Consider the following 27,975-nt stretch of genomic DNA (forward strand, 5'->3'; position numbering starts at 1 on the left):
TTCTTCTCTGGTGTCCCAGTTTCTCCCCCTTTGTTCAAGCTTCACAGGAGGCCCTTCTTCTCGCTTCTCCTCCTTGGATGAGCTGCCGACAACAGCACGTCGCTAGGTCGTGTCAAAGCAGACGTGGGACGTGGGGGTGCGCTGGGAGTGGGGAGGGCACTTGAAGTGGATTTCGGGAGAGTGTGAGGAGGGGTTCGCTGGGGAGGAGAGGACGGGACTGCAGGGAGGACAAGCTCCTGGGCGATTTGACACCTAAGGTGTGATGCCTTTATCACGTGGGATGAATATTTACTCAGCTACGTTCTGAGGAGCTTGGGGGAGACTCTCCTTTGAAAAAACCTTTGAATTTTCCTATCATAATGAATTTTCTTGAGATGAGATCTCTGGGCAAAAGGAAAGAATCAAATACCTGAGAGTCTAAGCAGATCAATTCAGGAATCAATAAAAGAATTTACTAAAAAAAAAATTTCCGAGTTTACTACACCTTCTTAACCAAGTGATTGAACTTGTTAGCATCAGTGACAGGACAAACTGATGTGTGTGTCCTGATGTGATATAACGGAAGAATCAATATCCTCTGTGTCTTTTCTTGTCACATGGCCAGTTTGAAGCTAATGGTGAGGAAATACTCAACACAAATCGAGATTGTAGGGTATTCCAGAAGACAACAGGTCTTGATAGGAGAAAATGAATAAATAACAAAAATAGGCAGGAGCACAGTTCTGTATAAAAGGAAACTAAAGCTGGGATGCGTGGGTGGCGCAGTAGGTTAGGTGTCCAGCTCTTGGTTTCAGCTCAGGTCATGATCTCTGGGTCCTGAGACGGAGCCCTGTGACTGTGGGCTCTGTGCACAGCGGGGAGTTGGCTTGGGATCTTTTTCCCCTTCCCTCTCCCCACCACCCTGCTGTCACTCTCTTTCTCCCTCTAAAATTAAAAAAAGAAGGACACTAAAGAGACACAACAACCAAATGTAGTAAGATCTTTGAGTGGATCCTAGGTGTTTTTAAAAAAGCTAAAAAGAAATTTTTTCAGGACAATCTTAAGGAATTCAACTGAACGTTCCAGGTCATGCAAGGCCCAAGCCCCTGTTTTAGTGAGACTTGAAGTATGAAATAACCTTAGGTTTTTAAGTGGGTTAGCTAGCATATTTCTGGCCGCAAATGAACAATTCTGTTTCATTACACAAACACTATAGTTGTTACATAACCATTTTTCCTTTTTCCAACATGCGAAGGTGAGTTTGCCAAGAAGCTCAAAACAGCTTAAGCTTCGGGCCTTTTTGAGGGCCCTGCAATGTGTTCTTATGGTCAAACCTCCTTTTGGGGTTGTGTGTTATCATTTTGTTTAGGAGGGTTCCCACACTGTAGCGTTAGATCACTCTAAACCTGAGCCCACCCCAGCTAACATTCAAATATTTTTCTCCTCCGCTTTGACAGTTATTTTTCTACAATGTCCACATGACCCCTTCTGAACTGATGGATGAGATCATCAGCATTCGGGTAAGGGGGTTAGGGGTGGAAAGGTCGTGCTCTCTAACCACTAGCTAAAGCCAGTAACCTTCTCATGGCTCTTCTTCCTTCCAGGTGTATAATTCCCACTCCCTGCGGGCCGATTGTCTGATGGGGGAATTTAAGGTGGGTGCCAGCTGTCTGTTTCGTTCACCTTAGATGGGCACTTTCATAATGAGGAGTCAGGTTCCTGGCCAGCTATCAGGCTGTCCAACCTTGATGACATCCCAAAGCTACACGTAAGGGGTTCACATCATGGTCTCTGCTGAGGATGCAATGCCAGAAGGATGTGAATGCCCCAGGGGCCAGAAACCAGTCGAGTGTCCTCTGGCCTGCATCTAGTCAGCCTCTAAAGTACACCACTTACTGGGCCTTAAAGCAAGTGCCTGGAAGCTGCCACATCAGGGCACTTGCAGAGTTCCAGCTGTGGATGGAAGCCAGTGCCCTGCGACAGTAGCAAGAAGTCCGTCCCCTAGCTCCACTTACCAACAGCCCCCCTCCCCTATCTACAAAGCAAATTATTGTAAATCTGCACTAGGAAAATCAAGTCAAAACAGGAAAGAGAATCAGGGTGCTTTTCCAAGTAACTCACATTGGAATCAAAGACAAACACTTGATGGGCGCTTCCCAGCAATTCTGCGTGGCATGGGCTGCCTCTCAAAGGAAGGGGTTCCCAGTCATTAGAAGTCCTAGAGAAGGATCTGGATCAGGCACACGTGTGTTCATACCCTGTCTGCCTCCAACTAGTCACATACCCGCTGGTGCTTAGTTTCCTCTTCAAAATGGAGTCATTGTGAAGACAAAGTGAGATAGAGTATGTAAAATATGTAGTACAGTGGTTGGCACATCGAATTGTCCCTTTGATGGTTTTATTAACACTGGCATTAGCTGGAGGAGAAGGAAGAGGAATATGGGGTAGGAAATTGGGCCAGGTGAATTCTCATAGGGTGACCAAAGTCCAGGTTTGCCCGGGACTAAGGGATTTCCCAGATTCTGAGGCTTTCTGTTCTCGGGGAAAAGTTCCAACCAAACAAGGACACACTGGTCATCCTACTTCCATGGTCCCTCCCAGCTCTAAGACTAGTTAGTTCATTGATTGGAAATGATTGATTGAGGGTCTTCCGTGTGCCACACGTCAGGCAGGGCATCGGGGATGCGGAGAGGGTAAGATGGCAGTGGTGTTCTCAAAGAAATTGAAGTGTTGTCAAGTGTCTTATATTTAAATGTAGTGACGGTTTTTTTGAAGTGACTACACTGATTTTAAAATCTATTTGAGCTCTTTTAAATTATCTTTTCCCAGATCGATGTTGGATTCATCTATGACGAACCTGGTAAGTAATGTTCTTTCTCCCCATGAACTTGAAGAATCTGGGAATCGAGAAAACCTGAGGGAATCAAAAAAGGAATAAAATTTTTTTTCCTTGATTGAGGAGGGGGAAGGATACTTAGCAATGAATAGTAGTAGCTTAATATGGATATCTTTTTTTAATCTAATGGTAATTATTCTAACGTTCACAAGTAGGTAACTTCTCTGTTTTGTGTTGATATTTTGACCTTACCAAAATCAAATTAATAAGGCTAATGAATAGAGCTTAGAGAGCCTTGTTTGAGTGACCCCAGGGCGGGATTAGGGCGGGGAGTGGGTAGTGCAAAGCAGAGGACACTGATATAGAGACTCATCTGGCAAGCTTGGTGTCATTATGATGCTTCAGAGGAAATGATTGTTTATCTTACAGCAGAGGAAATCACAGACCTGTCAGCTTATCTTCAGGGTGTCCCTGTCCTTTTAATCCTTATTTTAGGTCATGCTGTCATGAGAAAATGGCTTCTTCTCAATGACCCTGAAGATTCCAGCTCGGGTGCTAAAGGTTACATGAAAGTCAGCATGTTCGTCCTGGGAACCGGAGATGAGCCTCCTGTGAGCCCTTGTGTTCTCGACCTTGTACATTTTCTCCCTAAGAAAGGGGACCAAGAGTTAATATGCAAGTGGGCATCAGTAATTGTGAAAAGCGACACAGCTTCCTATCGATAACCCCAACCTTCCAGCTCCTCCTACTTTTTGGAAGCTCTTCTTCATGACAGAGCTATTGTAGCTCACTTGGACTCCTTCCTGGTGTCCACGAGTGTGTTTTTCATTCAGTAAAGACGTGTGTGTTTTCAAGACTCCTTTGCATCCTTTCACCTACAGAGTGTGCCTCACGTGCAGAATCAGGCATTGCTACCGAGAGGGACAGTCGTCCTTCTAGGAGGCTGGACAGCAAACTGGGAGAACAGGAAGTGCCCAGGAGAAATGGGAAAAACTTTAGGAACTAGCTCTGTCCTATTTAGTGTTTATAATATTACAAAAGTCCACGTTATTTCAATTGAAGGAATTTAGGAGCTTAGATTTTACAGACCAATTTCAAGGTCAAATCGATGGCCGAACTCTTAAGCCTGAAGCACAGGAAATTAAAATGGAAACAATTCCAGTCAATTTCATTTTATAAGCAACAGTTTGCTGCTTTCCTCTGTGTCTCATTTGTAATCATGTCTCCCCAACAGAGCGAGAAGCGAGAGCGTGATAATGACAGCGATGACGTGGAGAGTAATTTGTTACTCCCTGCTGGCGTCGCCCTCCGGTGGGTGACCTTCTTGCTTAAGATCTACCGAGCAGAGGACATCCCCCAGAGTACGTATGGACTTCACCCTCCCCCCGATGACCGGTTATCTGCATGACCACATGTGTCAACGTCATAGTCCGAAGAGTGATGTGTGCTGCCTGTCATACGTTTTTTTCGAAGGCCTTCACGGACTTCTCTTCTTTTATTCTGGCCCCATGGAAGCTTCCTGGCCAGGTTAACGGGACAGCCAGCTGGTCACTGATCCATGTTCCTTATTAAGCCTTTGGCCCATCTTGCTTTGTCTCTTCCCTCTTCGGTGTTGTACGTCTCCTTATTCTGGAGGACGCTGAGGAGAGGCCAGCAGGCAGCGCTTCCAACTTCTTTCATCCCAAGGGAAAATAGGAAATTTGGGGAACAACGAGTGTTTGTGTTTGTTACGGAATTCTTAAAAATGGCTGAGCCAAGAGCCATTGAGTGCCAATAACTAGTCATCTGTTAATATTCTGTTATGAGGTACAGATACCAAGAGATTGGATGCATTTAAGAGAATCAGTTACGGTGGTTTTACTCAGAGACTGGTCCAGACGCTGCTGTGTCATTGCTAGGGACCCAGCGTCCTTCTGCCCTGCCCAGCCTGTCTGCTTCCTGCTGGGCCTCGGGACATGGGCCCCCTCCCCCAGGCCCCAGGAGGCAGCACCCTGTCTCTTCAGGATCTCTTCAGGATTTGCCCCTTTTTCTGGGAACCCGCTCCCTCTCTTGTTTAACACCCTGTAACGCTTCCCTCATCTCTCCTCAGGAATATCTTGAATGAAGTAAATACATTAAACCTCACATTATACAAACCTGTTTGTTGATTCCAGCTCACTTCTGAGTTTGTTAAAACAGAGAGATATGCTGTTTATAGTTGCTTAAATGCGTTATTTCTGGTTATGTTATTTGTGATGATGCCAGAGTTCCCTGAATGTCTCTGAAAAAATCAGAGTAGGCTTACTTCATTTTGACCTAAAGCGCCTTTTCCCAGTTGAAACCAGGCTGAGTTTTTTAATCGCCTCTTACCCTATCTGGATGGACTGTTTTTATTCTAGTTTTCCCCTCAACAAGTGACTGATTTTCAATACAATAATTTACTGGTTTATTTTCAAGGAGCTCTTGGGTTTTTTGTTTTGTTTTATTTTGTTTCTGCTTTGTGGGGAGAACACCTTTCTTTCTCAGCTCAGAGGACAAGATTTCCGCAGGACAGTGCTCTTAGCTCTTGCCACTTTTGAGAACAATTCTTGTTGCAACTGTCTTCTTGTACTGGAGGAAAACGTTAATTTTGCTGAGTGATTTCTATCCTTTTAAGAAAATCAAATTTAATTTCTGCTGTGTGACACGTTGCTTTCTAGTGGATGATGCCTTCTCACAGACGGTAAAGGAAATATTTGGAGGCAATGCAGATAAAAAAAACCTAGTGGACCCTTTTGTAGAAGTTTCCTTTGCTGGAAAAAAGGTTTGTATGCGATCTAAACGCAGACCCCTCTAGGAATAAATATTTAAACCACCATGCTTTCCTTGGAGTGAATTCCTGTTTACTCTTTGTTAAAGGAGCCCCCTGATGATTTGGGAAGTCTGCACGAACATAGATTATCTGAGTCGGAACATGCAGACTTCTCTGCAGGTTTATTTTGGAGTGGGAAGTATACAGGTCTCCAGTGAGAACATTTGATCTTTGGCAGGAAAGAACATGAAAACTATCACTGAATTATTTGGATTATTTGTCAGGTCCAAGCGTTGTTTTAATCTAAGGCGAGCTCCCTGTCTGGCAACAATGATCCCTAGTAAATAATTGGAGGATATGGCCCTCCACTGCCCACCACCCACTCCCTTCAGGTTTCTCACTTCTAGGGTCCCAGTGAGCTGCCGAAACCAGACAGCAGGCAAGGGAGCCCCATCTCTGTCCACTGGGAAGAGCCAGGGGACTCTTGTGCAGGCACTTCTGTAAACCGCACTTTTACCTACAAAGATGCTCAAAGATGGGAGAGCGGGATTCTGTAGTAGAATAGCACTGCATCACAGACAGCTATAGGTGAAGAGGTAGCATCTTCCATATAGTTGAACCATTTAGTTATGAAAGCGAGGTTTGACAAACTGCACACCTGTGGACCAGGTGTCATTTCCTAGGGGAGTCGGTGGTGGGGGAGGGGTGGAGAAGCCCTCAGTTCTGGAGGGAGATTTAAATTCAGACTTTAGCCCTCTCCAGAGGCAGTTAAGGCAAATTCCTCAGCCTCTCAATGTCAGTTTCCTGAACTACATGTCAGGATAATAATACTGTCATAGGATTGTGATAAGGGTTAATTAATTAGAGAAGTAATTATTGGGAGCCTACTAAATACCAACACTGCCCCATAGGCTGGGGCTAGAGAAGTCAACAAGACAGTCACTGCTTTCCTGGGGCTTCCTGTGTAGTAGAAGGGACAGCAGTTAACAAACAGACAAGGGGTTTAATGATTGCAGATAGTGCTCAGTCCTACGCAGAAAACAGAGCGGGAGGCAAGACGTGATTGCTACAAAGGGTTGGAGCGGTGGGTTTTCGCTAGGTTGTCAGCTGGGACACCTTTGAGGAAGGAACATTGGAGCAGAGGCCTGGATGATGTGAGGTCTGGGGAAGGGAGGCAGGGAGGACTTCCAGGCAGAGAGAAGGGCAAGATGTAAAGTCCCCAAGGAAAAGACACATTTGGAGTGACAGTGCGGCTGTAGGGCAACGAGCCAGGAGAATCAAAGAGATGAAGTCATATTTGGGGTGGGGAGAGATGGGCAGGCAGGGTTTTATCAGCCAGAGTAGGGTCTGGACTTCAGTCTGAGCATGCTTGGAGAGCTCACAGAGACTGCTACACAGGGAGTGCCATGAACGCAAGGAGGCCGGAGAGGACGCGTGCATCAGACAGGAGCCAAGGGCAGGTGTCAGCTAAGACAGGGTGGGGAGGATCAGCATCTGCACGAAGCTGGGGTGTCAGGATTTACTAGCAGATTGGGTGAGGCATGTGAGGGGGAGAGAGATGTGGCTGACTGGTCTTGACAGGAGCTGGTTTGGGGAACAGGGCTGGTGGGCAGGATCAAAAGACCCATGTGCGCACACTAACGAAGAAGTGCTTCTTTGTCTGTAATAAGTGCTCAAGAGGGGAGCCTGGGGGGTACTCAGTCGTTGAGCCTCTGCCTTCGGCTCGGGTCATGATCCCAGGCTCTTGGGATCGAGTCCTGTATCGGGCTCCCTGCTCAGCAGAAAGCCTGCTTCTCCCTTTCCCCCTGCTTGTGTTCCCTCTCTTGTTGTGTCTCTCTCTGTCAAATAAAATCTTTAAAAAAAAAAAAAAAAAGTGCTCAAGAAACATTAACTCTTGCATGGTTTTGCTAATCCAAAGGTAGAAACCTGGCAATTGAAAACTAACTTTTAGTGCACAAAAGGAGCGAAGGTTAACACTAAAGCCATGTTCTACTTACCGAATAGTTGGAAGTGAATTAAGCTTCAACCAGGCTACTAAGTATGTAACTGGGAAGTAAACTGTTTTGAGTCCTAATCTAGGATGCTTAGGTTGTGAATCTATGGAAATTAGACTCGTGACTACCTCCTGTTCTGCTCTGTTGATTTTACAGGTTTGCACAAATATAATTGAGAAAAATGCAAACCCCGAGTGGAACCAAGTCGTTAATCTTCAGATCAAGGTTGGACTTTTTTTTTTCCTTTCAGAAAAAGTAAGACTACACACTTTAATAGTTACTGAATAAGCTGAGAAATAACTGCTTTGTTCTGTTTCTTTTTAACAGTTTCCGTCAGTGTGTGAAAAAATAAAACTAACGATATATGACTGGTGAGTTAAAAAAGTAAACTTGTGTCTAACTCTAAAGAATTGAATGTTTGGATGTTGAGAAGTATTACTGTAGGTAGACTGACTCTTACTTTTCAGTCTGTTTCTTTTTCTTCCAGAGGGAGGTGATAAATTGCTCCTGGAATTGGGTGTTTTTCTTTAAAAAAAAAAAAAATTGATAATGGTATTGTTGCAGAAAACCTTTGTGTATCTTGGTTCAATTGTTCATAAACAAAAGGGGAAATGATCTGAAAATGCCCCAAGATAAGAAATCGAGGATTTAAATATCATTTTAGGCTGTCCAAAACAGACTTCAGAAATGGAGCAAACCATTTGCTGAGAAGAAGCACCAGAACATTCCATCAGCTATTCTGTTACGTTTAGAAAGGAAAATAGACAGAGCTACCTATTTGATTGAATGCGAAGAACATTCATTGAAACATTCAGATGGAATTCTAACTAGACCATCCTCCTAGTGAGGACGACCATAGTAAGGACATCCTTGTGTAATGTTCTAGTTGGAGGAGACATTCAGCCTGCAGTCCTTACCTTCTTGAGAGGGGAAGTGGCAAATACCATCCTCCTGCTCATCACCAGTGTTTCTTCTGGCATTGGTTTCCATTTTGGAGCACTACTCAGTGCTGTGCCACGTGCTTTAACTGCAGTATCCCAATTAGTTAGTAACACTGTGGGTTGAAGACTACGGTTCGTTCATTTTACAGATAAAGATACCAAGGCCCTGAGAGGTCAGGTGACTCGCTCAGTCACCAAGATGGTTAGAGACAGAGTTGGGCCCCCATCTGGTCTGCCTGTGTCCAGGGCTTTTCCTTTAGCAAGACGTATCTGGCTCTTGTGTTAGCACCCTCTTGGTACCGTGGCAATGGGGCACTTTGGGAGGAGGGCAGGAAGTCCCATTTTGTTAGCATCACCGTTTATTGAGGGTCGTGGAGGGGTTTTCAGCCAAAAAAAACCTTCTGGTGAGCATTAGCTTGATCTAAGCACTTGAGATTTTCAGGCAACATTCAGAAGGTGCTCGTGGGCCTCAGGAGTGCTCAGGAACGTGTGTGTGGGCCTGTATAGTTGAGGTAACGACTCTGGCTTAGCTTTGCTGTGAGTTGATTGTGGATCAAGCCATCCCAGCATTGAGCCATGCTTGTGGTCGCTACACACGTGGTCACCTTCTGAACTAGTCTGCCCTCTCCGAAGCGATAGTGTGGACTAGGAGGCATAGAGAGGCCCTGTTTAAGGAATCCTTGGATCCAAATCTTGGGTTACATATCCTGCAGGGTATTTGCACAACTGACAGGAAGCTAAGAATTCTTTAAATGTAGTCTAGATCCTTTTGGAAGAACAGAAAAGACTCAGGACCCATGCATGTGGCTTAATATCCTTAAATAATAATTTTTTCTCATGCACAGTCTTTTGTTAGTCACTTTCTATAATCTCATTATACTATACATTGTATAATAGCATAAGGAACATGGGATATTCCTATAATACAGTATAATAATATTACACTGTAGTATAACCTTTCCCCCAAATACTGAATCTTTCCTCTCTTCCAAAGGGTCTTTGATTTCAGAGTGGGTATCCCATTATACAGAATAAAGAAAAGGATGAATTAAGCAGAGAGATGTTATTAATAGAAACCTTATTTTTTTATACCTACCTTTTGCCCAGCCAGAAAGCACTTCATGCGTTAGCCTTGCAAACTATGATATCCGTGGAAAGGTGAATACAGTTGTGTACTTGTAGCAGGAATACTTGTCTCTACTACACAGATAAGATTTAGGTTCTAGGGAAGCAGCTGCCCTCCGCTGCCCAGCCTCTGTTACACAGTCGGTGCTTGAATTAGAAAGAGATTTTCTCCCTCTGAAGGACCCTTAGATATAGACCGTTGTAGTCATTAAACCATCCGAGTAATTCGTGTGAACATGATAAAATAAGATACGTGCACTTATCCTCTGTGATGTGATATTACACTTGTTATATAATGTGCATGTAATTGATTCATTTTTGTAGAGGTTTTTTTTTAATTTTTAAATTTTTTTCAAAGATTTTATTTATTCATTTGACAGACAATGAGAGAGGGAAACAAGCAGGGGGAGTGGGAGAGGGGAAGCAGGCTTCCCACCGAGCACGGAACCCGATGTGGGACTCGATCCCAGGACCCTGGGATCATGACCTGAGCCAAAGGCAGACGCTTAACCAACTGAACCAGCCAGGCACCCTGATTCATTCATTTTATGGCAACTGTGTCGAGTGGCTAGAGGAAAATCCCTTGACCTCTGTGTACAAACCTTAGTTTCCATAGCTGGAATGACTTGCCCGATTCATGTTTCTCGGTGGGTGGTTGGAGGGCCATCTGTATCAGAATCAGTTGCAATATATGCTTGTGTAAATGCAGATTCCTGTTCTCCACTCCTGCCTTTATTAAACCCAAAGCTTGGAGAGGAGAGGAGAGCTGGGGTTTCCAGGTGCTTCTTAACGTACAATAGAGCTTGAGGCCCACGGGACAGGACGATTTCTGAGGTCTAGGGACTTTTCCAGCTCCACCTGATTGTTGTTGAAGTGAGGGTATATATTCCTGGATAGAGGCCTTCACCTGTTCTTTCACACAGGGACCGTCTTACTAAAAATGATGTCGTTGGAACAACATACCTACACCTCTCGAAGATTGCTGCCTCTGGTGGGGAAGTGGAAGGTGAGTCACTCAGCAGAGCTGAGACAAGACAGGGTGCAGAATTTCTGAAGCAGAATGAACTGGAGTAGCCACTTGGCAATGGACTTGGTTTCTTAAAAGCCAAAGGTGATGAGCCTAGTGAACTGTTTGGGTGATGACCAGAACAGTTAATTAGTAGTCGATAACTGAGGCAACTAACAGTTTGAAGACCTTGTTTTCTTGCTCCCATCCAAAAACAATTCCCAATAGCTCTTTTGTAAATTTTTGAGTGTCAATGCAGAGTGCTAGCACCCTATTTTTTAGAGAGGCATTGACCCCAGTCCACCCAAATGTAAAAGAATACTTCCTTCTCTACTGACTGCTTCGGCAGGAACAAGGATGTCAGGTAGCAATGAACCATATAATCTCCACTTTGCGGACAAGCGTGGATAATGAATGCACTTTTCTTTTCGTTGTTCTCCATTTGCTTACACCTGGCATTAAAGGATTCTGTGCATATACCAGAAATTGTAATAGGAAATGAAGGAGAAAAAAATGAAGACGGTAAGAGGAAGACAAATGTAATGTTAACATATCAATAATCGCAACAGCTGATTTTTTGTTACCAAAACAAAACTAACAAAAATTCTTATAATCGCCAACATAGTAAACATATTGAGTAAATTATGTGAGAGAATCCAAGACAAAATATTGTCTTGAGAAATTCGGGTTTCCTCTCATCCTCATTTTGTTTAAGAGGGAACTTTTATAGGTTCTTTAAATATATATTAATCCAAGCAATATATAGCATGAATAAGAACCTGGAAGATATTAGAGATATGAAGAAAATAGAGATTTCCTCTCTCAAGAAGAAAAAAAGCAATTAGAAATCCCAAGAAAAAAAAAGATATGGTTCAGATATAAATATAGTCACATGTAGCCATTATTTTAGCCAAATGTTAAAAGATAAGAAAGATCGCATCTGTACATCCTCTGCTGAGTGGCGAAGGGGACCATAGGACTGGAGCTATAACAAAAGAATTGTAATCACAACTCTTTCCTCTCCAGAGACATTATTTGTATGGTGGCTATACTGTTGGCACTACTAATTATTTTTGTATTTCTTTATTTTACCCTAAAGCCAAAGCTCTGAACAGAATATTAATGTTATTGCCCATTCTGATGTAAAAATACAGAAGACAGAGATTAGAAATGGAGGAGGGAAGGGGAGAGGAGGAAGGGTAGCCTGCTGGTAGCCTCTTCTTTATCAAGTAAGGAATCCAGACAGAAAGGCTAGTTTAAATCATAATGGTAACCAATAGAGTACTTAAAAAATCATACCAAAATTATGTGGGTGGGCAGAGTCAAAATGAGTTAAATCTGTTTATCATTGGCAAGAAGTCATTCAATAATTACTTGGAGGTAATTATTCAAGGCGTTTTTGTATAAGCATTTTTCTTAGTGATACGGCAGGAACATCCAAAAGCACTAAAAACCAGAAATTGCTACATGCAGGCTTCAGCCTTGTCTCTGAGGCCTTCTGTCTCCTTGCAGGCCCTGAAGACAGTCTAGTAAAGCTCTCAAAATAACAAAAGGCAGCAGGCGTTCCCCCCTAACCCCCCCAAAAAGAAACAAATAATGTATTAAACTATAAGCCCTTACCTGGGAAGCCTCAGACTAAATTAACTTGGATTTTCTGGCCTTGGTCCCAATTCGGTCAGACACAAGACAAGTGCATCTTTTATGAAAAACACGAAATGTTGGTGACTTCACCAGGCCTCTTTCGGTGGCGAGGAACTCACCCTTCCCATAGGGCTGGAGAGATTTGAGTTATTTAATGTGTGGAGATTCTGCCAGTTGTCCCAAAGGTTTGAGCCATTTTGCATTTCACTGATGAGTTTTGCATAAATTACAGAAGGGTCATGTCACTTGGGTCTGAATTTGGGGTTTTTCTGGTGTTGCTAAACCACTCACCTACGCTAGATTTAATTAACTTGTTGGATGTGTCTGTTATAATGCCCATGTTTCTCTTGTTGTTTAACCAGTCATATTTTTACTATATAGATTTCTCATCTTCGGGATCTGGGGCTGCATCGTATACAGGTTTATGCTTTGTGATTTTCCTATTTCTTCTAGATTTTCCTATTCAGTGTTGTCTTACTAAGAATGTATCAATTGACTGTCTTTAAACTTTCTTTTTTTTGACATTTTGCTGTCTCAAAAATAGTTTTGCTGGAGTATTAATTTTTGTACTTGTGTTGTGTGCTTGTCCTGCGTGTGGCTGAGCTTAACACAAACACGCTCATCAGGCTTTGCTACCATCTCACGTTTTCACCTAGATGCATACCGGCCTATTTGGTGTCACTGTAAATAATCGTTTGTGAGAGAGAACCGTGTCTGCCATTGTTTATGTTCAATAGGTAGAGATACGGGGCACTAAATCAGTTGTTCAGAATGTGTGCAGTACATGCTCCTCACTTTGACCATGGATCTCTGGTTGGAAGATGTGGAACAATTGTACCTCGAAGGTCTTCATCTTCCAAATTGGGGGGATCGTGACGTGTCTTTTGGTTTGTACAGCACTGGCCATTCTTTGCAAGTTTGCTCAGTGGTCTCACCTTTGACCATCACAACTCCTATAATTATGGTTCCTCAAATACGTGAGGACTCTTAGGTTTACAGAAGTTTGTAAATGTGGTAATTCCTGCCATGCTAATTACCCAGGATCATGGTGAGAGGGAAAAGAGATACTAGAAGTGAGAAAGTTTTGCACATTTAAAGCGTTACTGTCTGCCTTTGTGTTATTGGCGTGATGCCCCATTCATATTTATTTTTTAAAAACCCATCTTATTATCTCATCATCAGACTTTATATGAACATTCAGTAGTCCTGAGGTTTATAATGAACTCGGCAGATTTGGTAACACTTCATTCCTTCATGCATTTGTTCAGCCAATAAAGAATATTTATGTGGTAGCTCCCCATGGTAGAACCAGTCCTCAGTGTTTAGGGAATCAAAATAAAATACGTTTGAATCCTTCCCTACCCACCAAAGGAATTTATAATGTTGTCCAAAACAAATAGCTATGTTGAAGTTCAAAAATTAAAATATAAAGTGATACTTTATTGAAATTGAAAATGCAAAGGGACCTCGGAGAGGTGAACAAAGTATGGAAAATATTGTTTGAAAAGCGGGTCGGAGGAAAAGGTTGATGGCCAGGCTAAGGAATTTTTGTTCATTGGAAGTTTGATGTGACAGTTGTGCATAAAGTGGGTTAGGAAGGTTTGGGGACAGGAAGAGACTTAGCTTGTGAGACTATCGGCTTTCTCAGGAGACAGTTCTGAGGTGTGAACACATAGACGGAAGGCTCTCCATGTTACTACATAACCAACAAGTCAAAGGGTTAAAATACCTGAAGAGAGAGTTGCCTGGACACAACGAATTAAGCGATTGATATCATAATAACATGCAGGAGATCATTATTGACAACGTGTGTCTCCATCCCTGGAAATTTTTAATGAAAAACAAATACTCATGACAAACAACATAAGTCGTCACCCATGCAGACTGGCTGGGGGTGGGGTGGGGCTCCACCAGAGGGATGGGCGATGTACTGGAAGGCACCCTTGTTTGAACTGTGAAACTCAAGATCTGGGCTTAAATCTGTCATCTTGAGGGATCTTTGACAAATCATGTCACTTCAGTGGCTTCAATTTGCCCATCCATAATGTGGCGGGACTGTGGTACAAGAGTTTTAATGTCCATTCTTTCTTGAACATTCTGTGATTCAACTTCTGGAAGTGACTGCCTTTTCTCATTATGGATCTCCACTTTAGTCCTCTGTTTTAGTTTCTCACAACAGATATTCTAGCACAAGGAAAGAAATCTAAACTCTGCTTATTAATAAAAAATTAGTCAACTTTGTCATGTTCCATATGGCAGAGTAGATAAAACCAAACTAATTCATATGTCCAGATACAATAGTCATTTATTTCATCCTCATTTGGTAACGTGGTAGCACGATCCAGAGAAATCTCTGTTGGAAAAATCCTTGGTCCCTATTTGGGTTTCACAAGAAATTGGCAGACAGGCGTGAAATACGGCCCCCTAGGGTGTTACCAAATCTCACTCCTAGGCTGTCAGTTATCATTTTCCTACATCTTAATTAAAATTTTTCTTTTCTCTTGCTTTCTTCACTGAGATTGCCGTTCAACTAATTTCATGCTGAGGTGCGTGGTTCCTACCTCATCTTAAAAGTGCCCAAGCCCATTTACACATGTAGAAGAGCCTCAAATTAAAGGAAAAAAAAGAAATGCACTTATATACAGTTTTGTCAACTGTTCATTAATGGGCCTTCCGTTCACCTGTCACTCCACATTTACCTTTCTCCCTTTCATTTAAGCATAGAGTTGGAAAGGGCCATAGAGGTGAGGTAGTTAATTTCTCATCCATAGGGGAATTGTCTTGATGATAATCCTGAAAGTCTTGGCCTCAACATTTCCTCTGTCCCCAGTGCAATCTCTCCCATTGTTTGGCAGATCTAATTCATAGAAAGATCTTCCTTATATTGAGTGAAACAAAGAATGCATCCTTGCAGCACCTATCAGTGGTCTTTAGCTTTGTTTTGGAAACAAGTTCATCCTGCTTCCATATGGGGGCATTCAGGTGGTTGGAGGCAGCCCTTACATTTCCCTGACTTCACCCACCATCTCCCTTTGACTCCACTATTTCTTTACTTTGCCCTCAGTTCCCCTCATTACACTGGGGAGCAGTCTTGCTAAGTAAGACAAAGTAGCAGAAATTGGAGCATATTGGGTGCTCATCAGAGAATGTTATGAATGGGAACTTTATGTTGCTTATAAATATCATATGTCATAGCCATAGGCAGACAGTTCATTGTTATGTATGACAAACTTAAATGTCTTGTATTTTTAATAGTAAGTGCCTTATTTATACTAGCTACTTTAGACTAAGTGGCATTTTTTGGGAACAAATAGAGTTAACCCGTTATACATCAGTTAAGTGACTTCCCCAAACAGTATGATCTTTTATCCCAATCACCAATGACACATTTAATACAGTGCCACTTATAAACTTGCAAAAAATGTGAAGATCAACTTGTAAGTCTTACTGTTCTTTCATTTGACTAGCAGTATTTTTCTATAATAATTTTACCTGAACTACCCCAAAAATGTTCTTTATTTAATGTTTTATAGCAATAAGGAAAGGGAAATACGGCAAGTCTCCCAAGTGCTTATAATTTGTGCTAATACAACTAACTCACAAATTAGAGGAAAATACTCTCACTCAGCTAACTAATAACTAATATTTATTTCAATAGATTGAGTGTTAAAAACCTCGAGTCTAATAATGATGTTATCCCTCAGTGAATACAGGAGAAACAGAAGTGGGCTTTGTTCCAACATTTGGACCTTGTTACCTGAACCTTTATGGAAGCCCCAGAGAGTACACAGGATTCCCAGACCCCTATGATGAGCTAAATAATGGAAAGGTGAGTTTCTCAATTAAGGCTTGTTATTAATGAACACTGATTAATGTGATTCTTTCTTATAATGGTTATAATTAAGTCTCCTATCTAGGGGACTCATACATACACATACACAAATAGACCTGATATGCGACTGATCAGGGGTCAAAGGACAGATGTCCCACGTTCCTCAAATCTTTGAATGCAAGGTTAGGAGAAGATCCTGGAGACCATCTAATTTGGCAATGACGAATGCACAGCATGGCCGTTCCCCTGGCCCTGCACTTAAGGCAGATGTCCGTGATCAGTGCTGGCTCTTTCCTACGAAGCAAATGTGTTGCCTCAGAATTCTGTTCACTACTGTGTTCTAGGAATGTACCACATGATTGGAGGTGACATGCCTGAAGAAACCATTCACCATGCCAGATCCAATCCAACACCTTCATTTTATGGATGAGGATACAGAGGCCCAGAGATGGGAAATGCTCTTTCCAGCACACTAGAAGTAATGTCTTAGAGTCAGCTCTGAAGGCCCAAGAAAGGGACTGTGGTAGAGAGAAAACCTTGAGGGGCAGGGCTAAAGGACTGGCTGTGGCGGTGAAAGCCTTCCCTTTCCTCTCCAGAAAGTTGTATTGCCAGCACTGCTAGGTGTGGAGGAAGTATCCGCTCTGCATCCTCACGCTCAGCCACACCCAGAACATCTTCCTCTTTCATTTCCTGGCTACTCTGAGGCTTGCCCTGGCTGCCAACATGGCAGCCTTTCCTTCCTGAAAAGAGGAGAGAAGGAGCCAAGTTGACGCAGATAAACTCAGAGCCACTCTACTAAAGTAGGGTGAGGGGGACTTTGAGTACCTTCCACTCCCACCCCGGCCTTCTGAAACCCCTTCAGGATTCAGAGCATGGCTTGAAAGCCTCTGACCTCCGTCATGGCTAAGATCCCTTTCGGCCCTGGCTCCCCTGACTCTCCTTGGGATCCTTCCTCAAGTCATTGACTTTTCTTTCAGATACCAAAGACCTGAATCCAACTGAGAGAGCTACTGACTGACTGATTTTAGAGGTTAGGGCCATGGGAAGGAAACACAGTTGTAGCAGGCTGAGTCTGACTAGAGAAGGAGTTCTTTTTGCTGGTGTTCACACCTAGAGGAATAATCCTGTGTTGTTGCCTTTCAGGGGGAAGGAGTTGCCTACAGAGGCAGAATCTTGGTTGAATTAAGCACTTTTCTTGAAAAGACACCACCCGACAAAAAGTTGGAGCCCATTTCAAATGATGACCTGCTGGTTGTGGAGGTAATTGTTGGATTGTGGATGATGCTTGGAATGGAAAAGGGTATGTTAGAGGATTGGTGGCTCGTGGGGACCTCCAGGAACGGAAGGGTCAGCTGTGACAGAGTTAGAGAGAGACATGAGTCATAACAAGGACTTCTTGATCTATTTAATGCCCTCTTGATCTATCTAAAACGGCCCCATGGGGGTGATGAGACTTGCTTCATCTTTTGTGCTGTTAATACCCTACCAAAATCTGGCAAGAGTGATGATACCCCAAAACTGAATGGCCTGTTTACCAATTGGGATTGTGTGTTCATGGGGAGGTGGCCGTAAGAGCCAACTCAAGTGGCATAGGTGCCACTGCTAATAATTACCACTTTCAGAAGGAGGCGTATCTCAGGATCCCAGCATGTGAGGGAGTGTTTTGTTTTGTTTTGTTTTTAAGATTTTTATTTATTTATTTTGTGAGAGAGACAGAGTGAGAGAGAGCATGAGAGGGGAGGTCAGAGGGAGAAGCAGACTCCCCATGGAGCTGGGAGCCAGATGTGGGACTCGATCCCAGGACTCTGGGACCATGACCTGAGCCGAAGGCAGTTGCTTAACCAACTGAGCCACCCAGGCGTCCAGTGAGGGAGTGTTTATATTAATGCCCACATTACAGCAGCTCAGAGCCCCACTCTTCCGTGAAGACAGGAAGTCTTCCAAATCCATCTTCCCAACCATTTCTTCTTCTTGTTCTTCTTCTTTTTTAATCATCTCTTTCCCCTCTGGGGAAACAACTTATGTGTAACCCCCATGATCCATATGGTAGAGAGCTACAGATGTATTTTTTTTCCTAGTAACTTTGTCCGTGTTATTAACTCAAGGCCACAAATATCAAAAGAATATTATTATCATGAAATTGTTAAATGCCCCATTTTTCCTGGTCTATTAATTTATATCTACAGTACAGATTTGTTAACATGTGGGGTGGATAGCTCAGTATTAAATTAGCCCTGTCTCTGTTGCTCACGAAATGACTTCCAACACATCGTATACCATTATTATGGGTTTTAAAAATAAATTATGCTAGTTTTTTATATTTTTATTTTTTAATTTCAAAAAACAATTAACACATAGCACTGTATAAGTTGAAGGTGCCCAGTGTGTTGATGTGGTTTATTTATATACTAGCAATATGATTACTACTGGATGTATTAGTCAACATGTCCATCACATCACATAATTGTAATTTCTTTCCATGGTGGCGGTGGGAACATTCCAGATACAGTCTCTGAGCAACTTTGAAGTATGTAATACAGTATCACTGACTATAATCACTGTGCTCTGCATTAGATCTCCAGAATTTATTTCTCTTCTAACTGCAAGTTTATACACATTGACCAACATCTTCCAACTCTCCCAACCCCTGGTAACCACCCTTCTACTCTGTTTTTATGAGTTTGACTTTTTCAGATTCCACATACACATGATATCACACAGTATTTGTCTTTGTCTTTCTGACTTATTTCACTTAGCATAATGCCCTCAGCATCCATCCGTGTTGTCACAAGTGACAAAATTTCCTTTTTCGTGGCTAAATAATATTCCATTTTGTATATGTGTACCACATCTTCCCCCATCTATTTCTGAGAATCCCAGGTTGATGCTTACCTGTTCCAGAAATTTGAATTTTTGGTCAGATTTTGGTCAAAATTTTGGTCAAATTTGAATTTTGGCCGGCTCACTGGTGCCCCTCTGCCCAAGGCCACTCCTTGCTGGATCCCACCCCCTCACACCCAACAAGCTTCTTCCGGCTGCTTCTCTCCCCTTTCCCTCCATTCCAAGCACGGGATAGACCCTTCTCTTATTTCCCCACATTACATCGGAAACGAAACTGCAGCTTTAGAAAAGCTTTTACCTTCAGTCTGGGACAAGAGCAGGGATACACAGTGAAATGAAAAACTTGAAGGAGCTGCTAAAGGTGCCTCATCTCAAAGCCTCTGGGCTCACGCCCGCTCTCTGGGTCTCTCACAGTTGGGCTCCCTGTCTCTCTTCAGCCTGCTTCCTTGCGGCAGGACTCAGCTCCCCATCGGTCCCTACCCCTAACACGACCCTGTACACATGGCCACCTCAGGGTCCATGTCCAACTGCCAAGAGTTCCCATCCAAACAAAGCTTTCTTCTTCCTTGTAGCAGTCTTTTATCTGCCTGTTATGAGATTAGTGCCTTTCAGGATGAATGACCCAGAAAATATCCTCTCCCTTTAGAGGAAACTCTCCCTCCCTGCTCCCCATCCGCCCTATCCCCACCACCCCAGAGCACTGTGGCCTTGTTCATTGACTCCCAAGAAGACAATATTAGGAGGTTAGAGTCCAAAGCAGTATATTCTGGATGTTTCAGTCCTGGCATGTTTAGAACATTGGTAGTCCATTCATGAGCCACACAGATTTTAATGCAGTGCCTTTGGCTTCCCCTGAAAGAGAAGATTGTGCCACACATCCTTTCCTAGGCTACCTCTGTCTGCAACCCTCAGGCTCAGGAAGGAACTTACACAACCACCAGCAAGCCACAGGGCATCAGTCTAACTTCACACAGGGAAAATAATGCTTCTCCCCTTACATGAGCACAGATTAGAACATAGTCCTGGCCAAAACATATGCTTCACATTTCATGTTACCAAATAGGACAGTTGAATTTAGGTTGTTTAAGTTGTGAAAGAACCCTGGTAGGTATTCGTTTTATATTATAGTCAAAGGTCTATCCAAGCAGTTTTCCTAAAGCAAAGCAGTGGTCTGCCTTGAATGTGAACTCATCTCTTTACTTTTAGAATCGGAAACTGCCTAGAATTTTTAAGACCTAGTTTTCCCAGTTTTTATTAATGTACCTTATAAAAAATTTAGGGCAGATTTTTATTTTGTTTATCAGCCTCCTAAACAAGTGGCTATAAAGGACAGGTTATTACATTAACTCTTGGGAGATAAGTCTTTGAGAAATTATCAAGTCTCTCTCCATCACTTTTCTCCTTATCCCTCTACCTATCGCCACTGATGTACAGACACATAAATAATACCATTTGTGACTTAAAATATCAATGGTGCCACAGTGCCATTCTTAGAGTTAACATTAATGATTTTGACTACTCTCGAGTTATCCCAAAGTTTCTGATGTGTAGTCAGGAGTGATTTTGCTGAGGCGAGGATTTGAATCAGCTCTGCAGAAAGGCAAGTGCTGGTGAGTGCACCTAGCCAGCCACCCAGCACATCCCTGAGATTGAGTCTAGGTGCTTCTCTGTTCCTGACACTGGTGTGCAACTCTTACTTAGGTCTGAAGGAGTCCGTCCTCACTGCCCCCCCATGTTTTCAGTTACTTTGTTACATTCCATGGAGGTAATGATAAAATACTGTGATGCTCTTGAATTTTAGGGCTTGCTCTGATCTCAGGAACATCATCCTTGCAAATGATAAATCCGCCATAGCACAGTAGCAAAAGGGGACCATTGAAGACCTTGAGTTCTGGACTTACGCTGACTTTTCAAGTCTTACTTCTGGAGAATAGGTCATAAATCAGGAAGTGTCTGTAGATGAAGTGCATGCTGCAGGATCATGCAATGTAAACTCATTTTCTTTTGGCTTTTTACTCATTTTACTCATTAAAAAAGACACAGAGCCAAAAGCAACAGGTTCCCCCAGTCAGTAAGGTTCTGGTCAGAGTCTTTCTCTCCACCCCACAGTTGATGATGATCAACTCGGAAACCCAGGAATTGTAAAAGATCTTAAGAACAAATCTAGGAAATGGGGGTGTGGGGGATAAAAGAGAGGGTGGATGATAAAATGGAGCAGCTTACATGCCATTTACTGTGAGGATCATGAAAGAAAATGGCTAGAAACCACCCAAAAGCCTCCATGGAGATACCTGGTATGGCATGGGTGGTTCTGGACTTGAGTCATTACAGATCAGCTCTTGAGGATGCCAGCTGGAACTTGGGCTTAGGCAGAAATGCTGTCATGGGTTCTTGGCAAATACAGTGCCTCTTTTGCTGTGTTCTGTCACAAGAACACAGTTTAAGTCCATGATCCTTCTTTTTATTTTAAGCACTCATAGTGGAGGTGGGAGAAGGAGGAGGGATAGGAAGAGACTCAACAGAATATGGCAACTAGAATACAAAACCCAATTAGATTTTTTACTCCAAATGATTCAACACATACAAAAAAGCATAGGTCATAAATTTAGTAAAAATAAAAGCCAAAAACAAAAACGAAAACCAAACCAAAAACAAAAAGTCAACAATATATAGTGTCCACAGTATATGTCAATCATGTAAGAGAACAGCTTTTTAAAAACTGAAATAGAAAACAGTTTTCTTTGATCCAAAGAATTAAGCCCAGACAGAAAAATGGCTTATGTCATAAATTTAATAAAATCAGAAATGAAATCTCTACACCAAAACCCCAGTAACATTAAAAAAACAGGAGAGGACCTGAGATTCTGAAGACTTAGCCACAGTTCAGGGGACCAGGAGCCTTGTAAGAGGGTGAGATGAGCAGATTTGCATGAGCGCCGGGAGGAGTAATGAAAGCCGTCAGTCTAGAAGGTTGATCCTGACCCTTTCCCCATTTTCAAAAATCCTGTGTTCTGGGTCATACGCAAGTAATGAAGCTTCTGGTAGCATTGAAGAGGGCAACTTCCTTGCCGTAAGATAATAGTACTAGTATTTGCTCTTTGGCCGTGGTTCCTGACACTGAGTTCCTAAATCTCTTGGGATTTCCTGGGTAGTACGAGAGTCTTTTGTTCTAATGAGGTGATTCATGGGCTCCTAGATTGAGGCTACTCTTGAGAAAGACCAAGCCGTGATTCGAAGCTTGGAACTTTCTGCTCCATCTCCCGTTCTCAAGAGAGGGGCTAGAAGTTGAGCTAATGATTGATCATACTTATGTGATGAAGCCTCCGTAGAAATCCCCAAAATACAGGATTCAGAGAGCTTCTGGGTTGGTGAACACATACAGGTGTTGGGAGAGTGTTGTGCCCAAGACCTCTTGTCCCTTCCACATACCTTGCCCAACACAGCTTTTCCGTTGGACGTCCATCTGTAACCTTTATCATATCCTTTTATGATAAACTAGTAAACAGTAAACAAACTGTTTTCCTGAGTTTTGTGAGCTGTTCTAGCCAGGTAATCAAACCCGAGGAGGAAGTCATGGGACCCTCCACCTTATAGCCGACAGCTCAGAACCAGGACTTTCGACTGGCATCTAAAGTTAGGGGAGGGGCAGTCTTGTGGGACTGAGCCCTTAATGTGTCCTCAGGTAGATAGTGTCAGGATTGAGTTAAGTTGTAGGACGCCCAGCTGGTGTCGCAGAATTGCCTGGTGTGGGAAAATCCCCTGCACGTCTGTGTAGTGTCGAGAGTGTGGTAGTCCTCTGACAGTAAAGGAGGAGCACAGAGGGAGAGTGAATTTTTCCTACTTGGTTGCCAAAGAGCCCCGAGCTGTGCCACCTCCTGTTGCCCCAGTCAAGAGATCCTTTGAGAGATGCAGCCGGGCCCAATCTGTCACTTCCCTAAGGGATCAGGCAGGTAGAAGATCAAGTGTTGCAATCCCATCCCTATTCAGACACCTGCTGGCTTCTGGAACCTCAGCCTGGCCCCTGAAGGACCCTATTGTTTTGTCTCTACCATCTGGAATCTGTTCCTAGACCAGATTCTTCTACTCCTCTACTCCTTCTCAGTCTTTTTGTGTGGGACCTAACGTACTGCAGGAGCATTTTATGAACATGCAGTCTGTTATTCAGTTAGAGCCTCCTTGAGTTGTCCCATCAGTCTGGCCTCCATAAGTGCTCAGTAGATCTTGCTTGAAGTAGAACATTCCTTCTTCCTCCAGATCCACCGGTGGCCAGCCGTCTTTGGTAAACAGACCAAAGGTGGCCAATTGGGAGGATTTCTTTGGCACAATCTCCTTGTCACTGACCCTGAATGTCCCGTGCCTGGTGGTCCCACAACCACTTTTAAGAGCTGTTGACTTGTTACCCCTTCTCAGTATTCTGCTTGACAAAAATAACCCCGTTCCCCAAATTTACTCCTGAAACTCTACCCTATACCACCTCCATCTACAACACGCACTGGTCTTCGATGTTTAGAAAGAGAGCCCCAAGGCCCTACAGAGTCAGAGAAACATCCATCAGTGTTCAGTAGATCATAATTTACATTTTTTAACTTGCCCTGTTATGAGCAGTTTTGCCCCAAGGCTACTCAGGAAACAAAAGTTGAGGCTGCAGACGTCTCTGAACTATGTCGGTCGTTCCTTCTTCTCTCCACCTCTTTGAGCCAGGAAGGCGCAGAGGAAGTGGGAAAGGGCTGGGGGAGGGCAGGAATTCTCAGCTGCAACAGTCCAGAGCCCGTCTTTGGGGCGAGTGAGCAGCCTGCGGGTGGCCTGCCCCTTGTGGAGCTGGAGCTGCTCCATCTCCAGTGGCTCCCAGTGTGTGCTGGATCTGCTGGGAGGCGTGGTGATGGCCAGAACCAGATCATTGTCTTAGAGCTCAAACTCAGCAGGGGGAGGGTCCTACCAGGGCTTCTGCAGGTGACTGCAAGCTCTGCTCAGGAAAATTCAGGGCGATCTAATGGAATCATGGCCACATGGAGGTGTGCAAGGCAGAGCCAGCCCAGCCAGAAGTAGCATCCCTACCCCTTCCAGAGCCTCCCCAGGCACCGCCTCTCTTCTCTGCAGCCCCTGCATTAGCAGATGGCTCCAGCTTCAATGCTCTTCACTGTTTCTGGGCCCGGACTTAGGCCCCAATTATGTTTCATATTTTTGCTTTGCTCTTTCGCTTCTCTTCTTTCATCCCAGTTGGTTTACAAAGAAGAAGTTGTGCTGTATCTCCAAGTTCTTGACTAATACAAATGACTTCCTACTTTCTAATGTTCACACGGTTTAAACCAAACCCAGACTTCCCATAGCATTACTGAACCATGGATAGTTCTGGAGGATTTAAGCTTACTACTTAGTGGGTAGTGAAGGGGACTCCTGACAAATGACAAAAGTCTCTGAAACCCTCTCTGTCAGAATGACAGTGGACTAATGAAGGGAAGCTTTTGAGTTCAGAGTGCTAGGCAGAGTCTCTGGGATGCGGGTCCCAGCTCTAAGTATATTTGAAAGCCTCTCAGGTAATTCAATATGCAGCTAAGGTTTCAAACCAATGTTTTGGAAAGACTTTCAAAAAAGATTGAGACTCCGAGGGATTTCTGATGAAATCCTAGTGGAAGTTTCCATTATACCATGTCAAAAATTCCTTTAACCAAAACGGAGATTTTGTAATAGTGGAATGTCCTGGGGTTCTTCAAGACAGCAAACTATAGTCAGTGGCAGATGTTTTTAAAACAGTCCTCAAGAAGTTAAAAATAGAATTACCATGTGATCCAGAAAGCCACTGCTGTGTATATACCCAAAAGAATTGAAGGCAGGGACTCAAATGGATATTTGGACAGCCATGCTCATAGCAGCATTATTCACAATAACCAAAAGGTAGAAGCAGTCCATTGATAGCTGTCCATCAATAGATGAACAGATAAATGTAATATATATACACTGCTGAATTTATTGCACGAGGACGCCATTAGAAGTGACTCTCATGCCTTGGCAGCCTATACAAGCAAACCAGAACATAAGCCTATAAATGCCTCAAGGTTAAGAAACCAAATTGAGTCCCGCATCGGGTTCCCTGCTCTGTGGAGAGTCTGTTTCTCCCCTCCCCCTGCTTGTGCGTGCTCTCTCTCTCTCTCTCAAATAAATAAAATCTTTAAAAAAGAAAAAATCAAAACCAAAGAGCAAGAAATAGCAATTAACCAGCTAGGCTTTCCCAAATAATGCAACCACTTAAGCTCTAGCCAATCAAATAATTTCCTTCCACATTTGTTCTATAAAAGTCTTTTCCTCTGGCTCTTGCAGGTGGAGCACTCTTAATTGCTTCCGCTTTGTCACTGCCCAGTCAAATACATGTGTGCTCAAATAAAATCTTAAAAATTTTAATATACTTCCATTTGTCTTTCAGCAATGCAATGCAGAATTAGTAGGTCTTAAAGAGGAAGGGAACTCTGAGACATGCTGCCATGGGACTAAATCTTGAGGACATTACACTAAGTAGAGTATGCCAGTCACTCAAGGACACGTATTGTTTGATTCCACTTACATGAGATACCCAGAGTAGTCAAACTCCTAGAAACAGAAAATACGTGGGAATGGGGAGTTGGGGTTTAATGGGTACGGGATTTCAATTTTGTAAGCTAGAACGACTTCTGTGGATGGATGGTGGTGATGGTTGTACAACAATGGGAATGTCCCCGACACCACCAACTGGACACATGGTTTAGATGGTGAATTTTATGTTCTGTGTATTTTACCACAATTTAAGAAGTTTTTGAAACTGTTCTCTAAGTACTTCTGTAAATGAAAGAACACATTTTTTAAAAATTAACATATAATGTATTATTTGCCCCAGGGGCGCAGGTCGTGAATCATCAGGCTTACACAATTCATAGCACACACCATAGCACATACCCTCCCCAATGTCGATAACCCAGCCACCCTATCCCTACCCCCCAACCCCCCAATAACCCTCGGTTCGTTTCATGAGATTAAGGGTTTCTTATGGTTTTTCTCCCTCCCTGGCCCCATCTTGTTTCATTTTTACCTCCCTTCTCCCCACGACCCCCTGCCCTGCCTCTCAAATTCCTCTTATCAGAAAGATCGTATGATAATTGTCTTTCTCTGATTGACTTATTTCACTTAACACAACCTCTAGTTCATCCACGTCGTTGTAAATAGCAAGATTTCTTTTGATGGCTGCATAGTATTCCATTGTGTGTGTGTGTGTGTGTGTGTGTGTGTGTGTGTGTGTGTATCACCTCTTCTTTATCCATTCATCTGTTGATGGACATCTAGGTTCTTTCCATAGTTTGGCTATTGTGGACACTGCTGCTGTAAACATTCAGGTGCATGTGCCCCTTCGGATCACTACATTTGTATCTTTAGGGTAAATACCCAGTATTGTAATTGCTGGGTCATAGGCTCTGTTTTCAACTTTCTGAGGAACCTCCATACTGTTTTCCAAAGTGACTGCACCAGCTTGCATTCCCACCAACAGTGTAGGAGGGTTCCCCTTTCTCTGCATCCTTGCCAACATCTGTTGTTTCCTGACTTGTTAATTTTAGCCATTCCGACTGGTGTGAGGTAGTATCTCACTGTGGTTTTGATTTGTATTTCCCTGATGCCGAGTGATGTTGAGCACTTTTTCATGTGTCTTTTGGCCATTTGGATGTCTTCTTCGCTGAAATGTCTATTCATGTCTTCTGCCCATTTCTTGATTGGTTTATTTGTTCTTTGGGTATTGAATTTGATAAGTTCTTTGCAGATTTTGGTTACTAGCCCTTTATCTGATATGTCGTTTGCAAATATCTTCTTCCCATTCTGTCAGTTGTCTTTTGGTTTTGTTGCCTGTTTCCTTTGCTGTGCAAAGCTTTTGATCTTGATGAAGTACCAGTAGTTCATTTTTGCCCTTGCTTCCCTTGCCTTTGGTGATGTTTCTAGGAAGAAGTTGATGTGGCTGAGGTTGAAGAGGTTGCTGGCTGTGTTCTTATTAAGGATTTTGATGGATTCCTGTCTCACATTTAGGTCTTTCATCCATTTTGAGTCTATATTTGTGTGTGGTTTAAGGGAACAGTCCAGTTTCATTCTCCTGCGTGTGGCTGTCCAATTTTCCCAACACCATTTGTTGAAGAGACTGTCTTTTTTCCATTGGAGGTTTGAAAGAACACATTTTTATCCAGGGCAGAAGACCTACCCATGATTGTGATTCATTTAATAGAATGAAGGCCATGGTATGAATGAATAACAAAGGGAAATCAGTTAATAAAAATCCTACCAGGATCAGGTAATTTTTGTTAGCTGTCTAGAGGTAAAAGGTGTCATTACTTTGCCACTTAGATTGTGGTACACTAATTGGTAGCAAGGTAACAATGCAAAAGAGCAACAACAGAGAGGGTCATCATATGCCAAAGTTTGATAGCAGTGTGGCCTCCAGATCTCACATTGAAGGACTGCAGATCTGGGAGTTCCTTTTCTAGGGCCTTTCAAACTAAACTTGCTATGGTGAGAATTCGTCAAACGATTTGAGTATTATCCTCATGGGTCTCCACAAGTTCTCTAGTGAAGCATGTAGCCAATGTGGTCACACTATAATAACCACTATAGTCTCAACCCCAAGCTGGGCAAGCATCTACAGAGACTGGCTGCCAACAGGGACCTGGAAAGGCTCTAGATGTGGACAATATTAAGGGACAGATTGCCTAGGACATAGTGAAATACAGCAATTTAAACCATTGCATGGCTCTGTTTGACTAAAGAAGGCAAGGTACCCAATGATCAGTGGGGACATGATCCACAAAGAAGGAGGGATGCCATCCGAGCAAGGATTTGGGCGCAGGAGGTGGATTCAAGAGACTTTATGTGCCCAAATGTAGGAAGGCCAGAAGGGCTCATGATCATGTCTGCTAGGCTGAAGGCTTCTCGGTGTGGTCATTGTTGGCCCTCTGTTCAGCTCCTTCACACACACTAACACTCAGTAAGCCAGCAATTTTTTAAAAAA

General features: G+C 43.1%; 1 protein-coding gene across 1 annotated transcript in view; it reads left to right on the plus strand.

Moving 5' to 3' along the window:
- The window catches only part of MYOF (myoferlin), a 156,140-nt gene that overhangs the window by 63,520 nt on the left and 64,645 nt on the right, over positions 1-27,975 (plus strand). Inside the window, exons 8-19 of the mRNA XM_080822325.1 lie at positions 1,437-1,499; positions 1,584-1,634; positions 2,809-2,839; positions 3,311-3,426; positions 4,050-4,176; positions 5,494-5,597; positions 7,736-7,804; positions 7,907-7,950; positions 10,569-10,651; positions 12,674-12,712; positions 15,997-16,121; positions 17,268-17,384. Of these exons, the coding sequence (XP_080678451.1) occupies positions 1,437-1,499; positions 1,584-1,634; positions 2,809-2,839; positions 3,311-3,426; positions 4,050-4,176; positions 5,494-5,597; positions 7,736-7,804; positions 7,907-7,950; positions 10,569-10,651; positions 12,674-12,712; positions 15,997-16,121; positions 17,268-17,384 (969 nt within the window). The remainder of the gene's footprint in view (positions 1-1,436; positions 1,500-1,583; positions 1,635-2,808; positions 2,840-3,310; positions 3,427-4,049; positions 4,177-5,493; positions 5,598-7,735; positions 7,805-7,906; positions 7,951-10,568; positions 10,652-12,673; positions 12,713-15,996; positions 16,122-17,267; positions 17,385-27,975) is intronic.

Source organism: Martes martes (genome assembly GCF_963455335.1).
Source record: "Martes martes genome assembly, chromosome: 14".
Lineage (NCBI taxonomy): Eukaryota > Metazoa > Chordata > Mammalia > Carnivora > Mustelidae > Martes > Martes martes.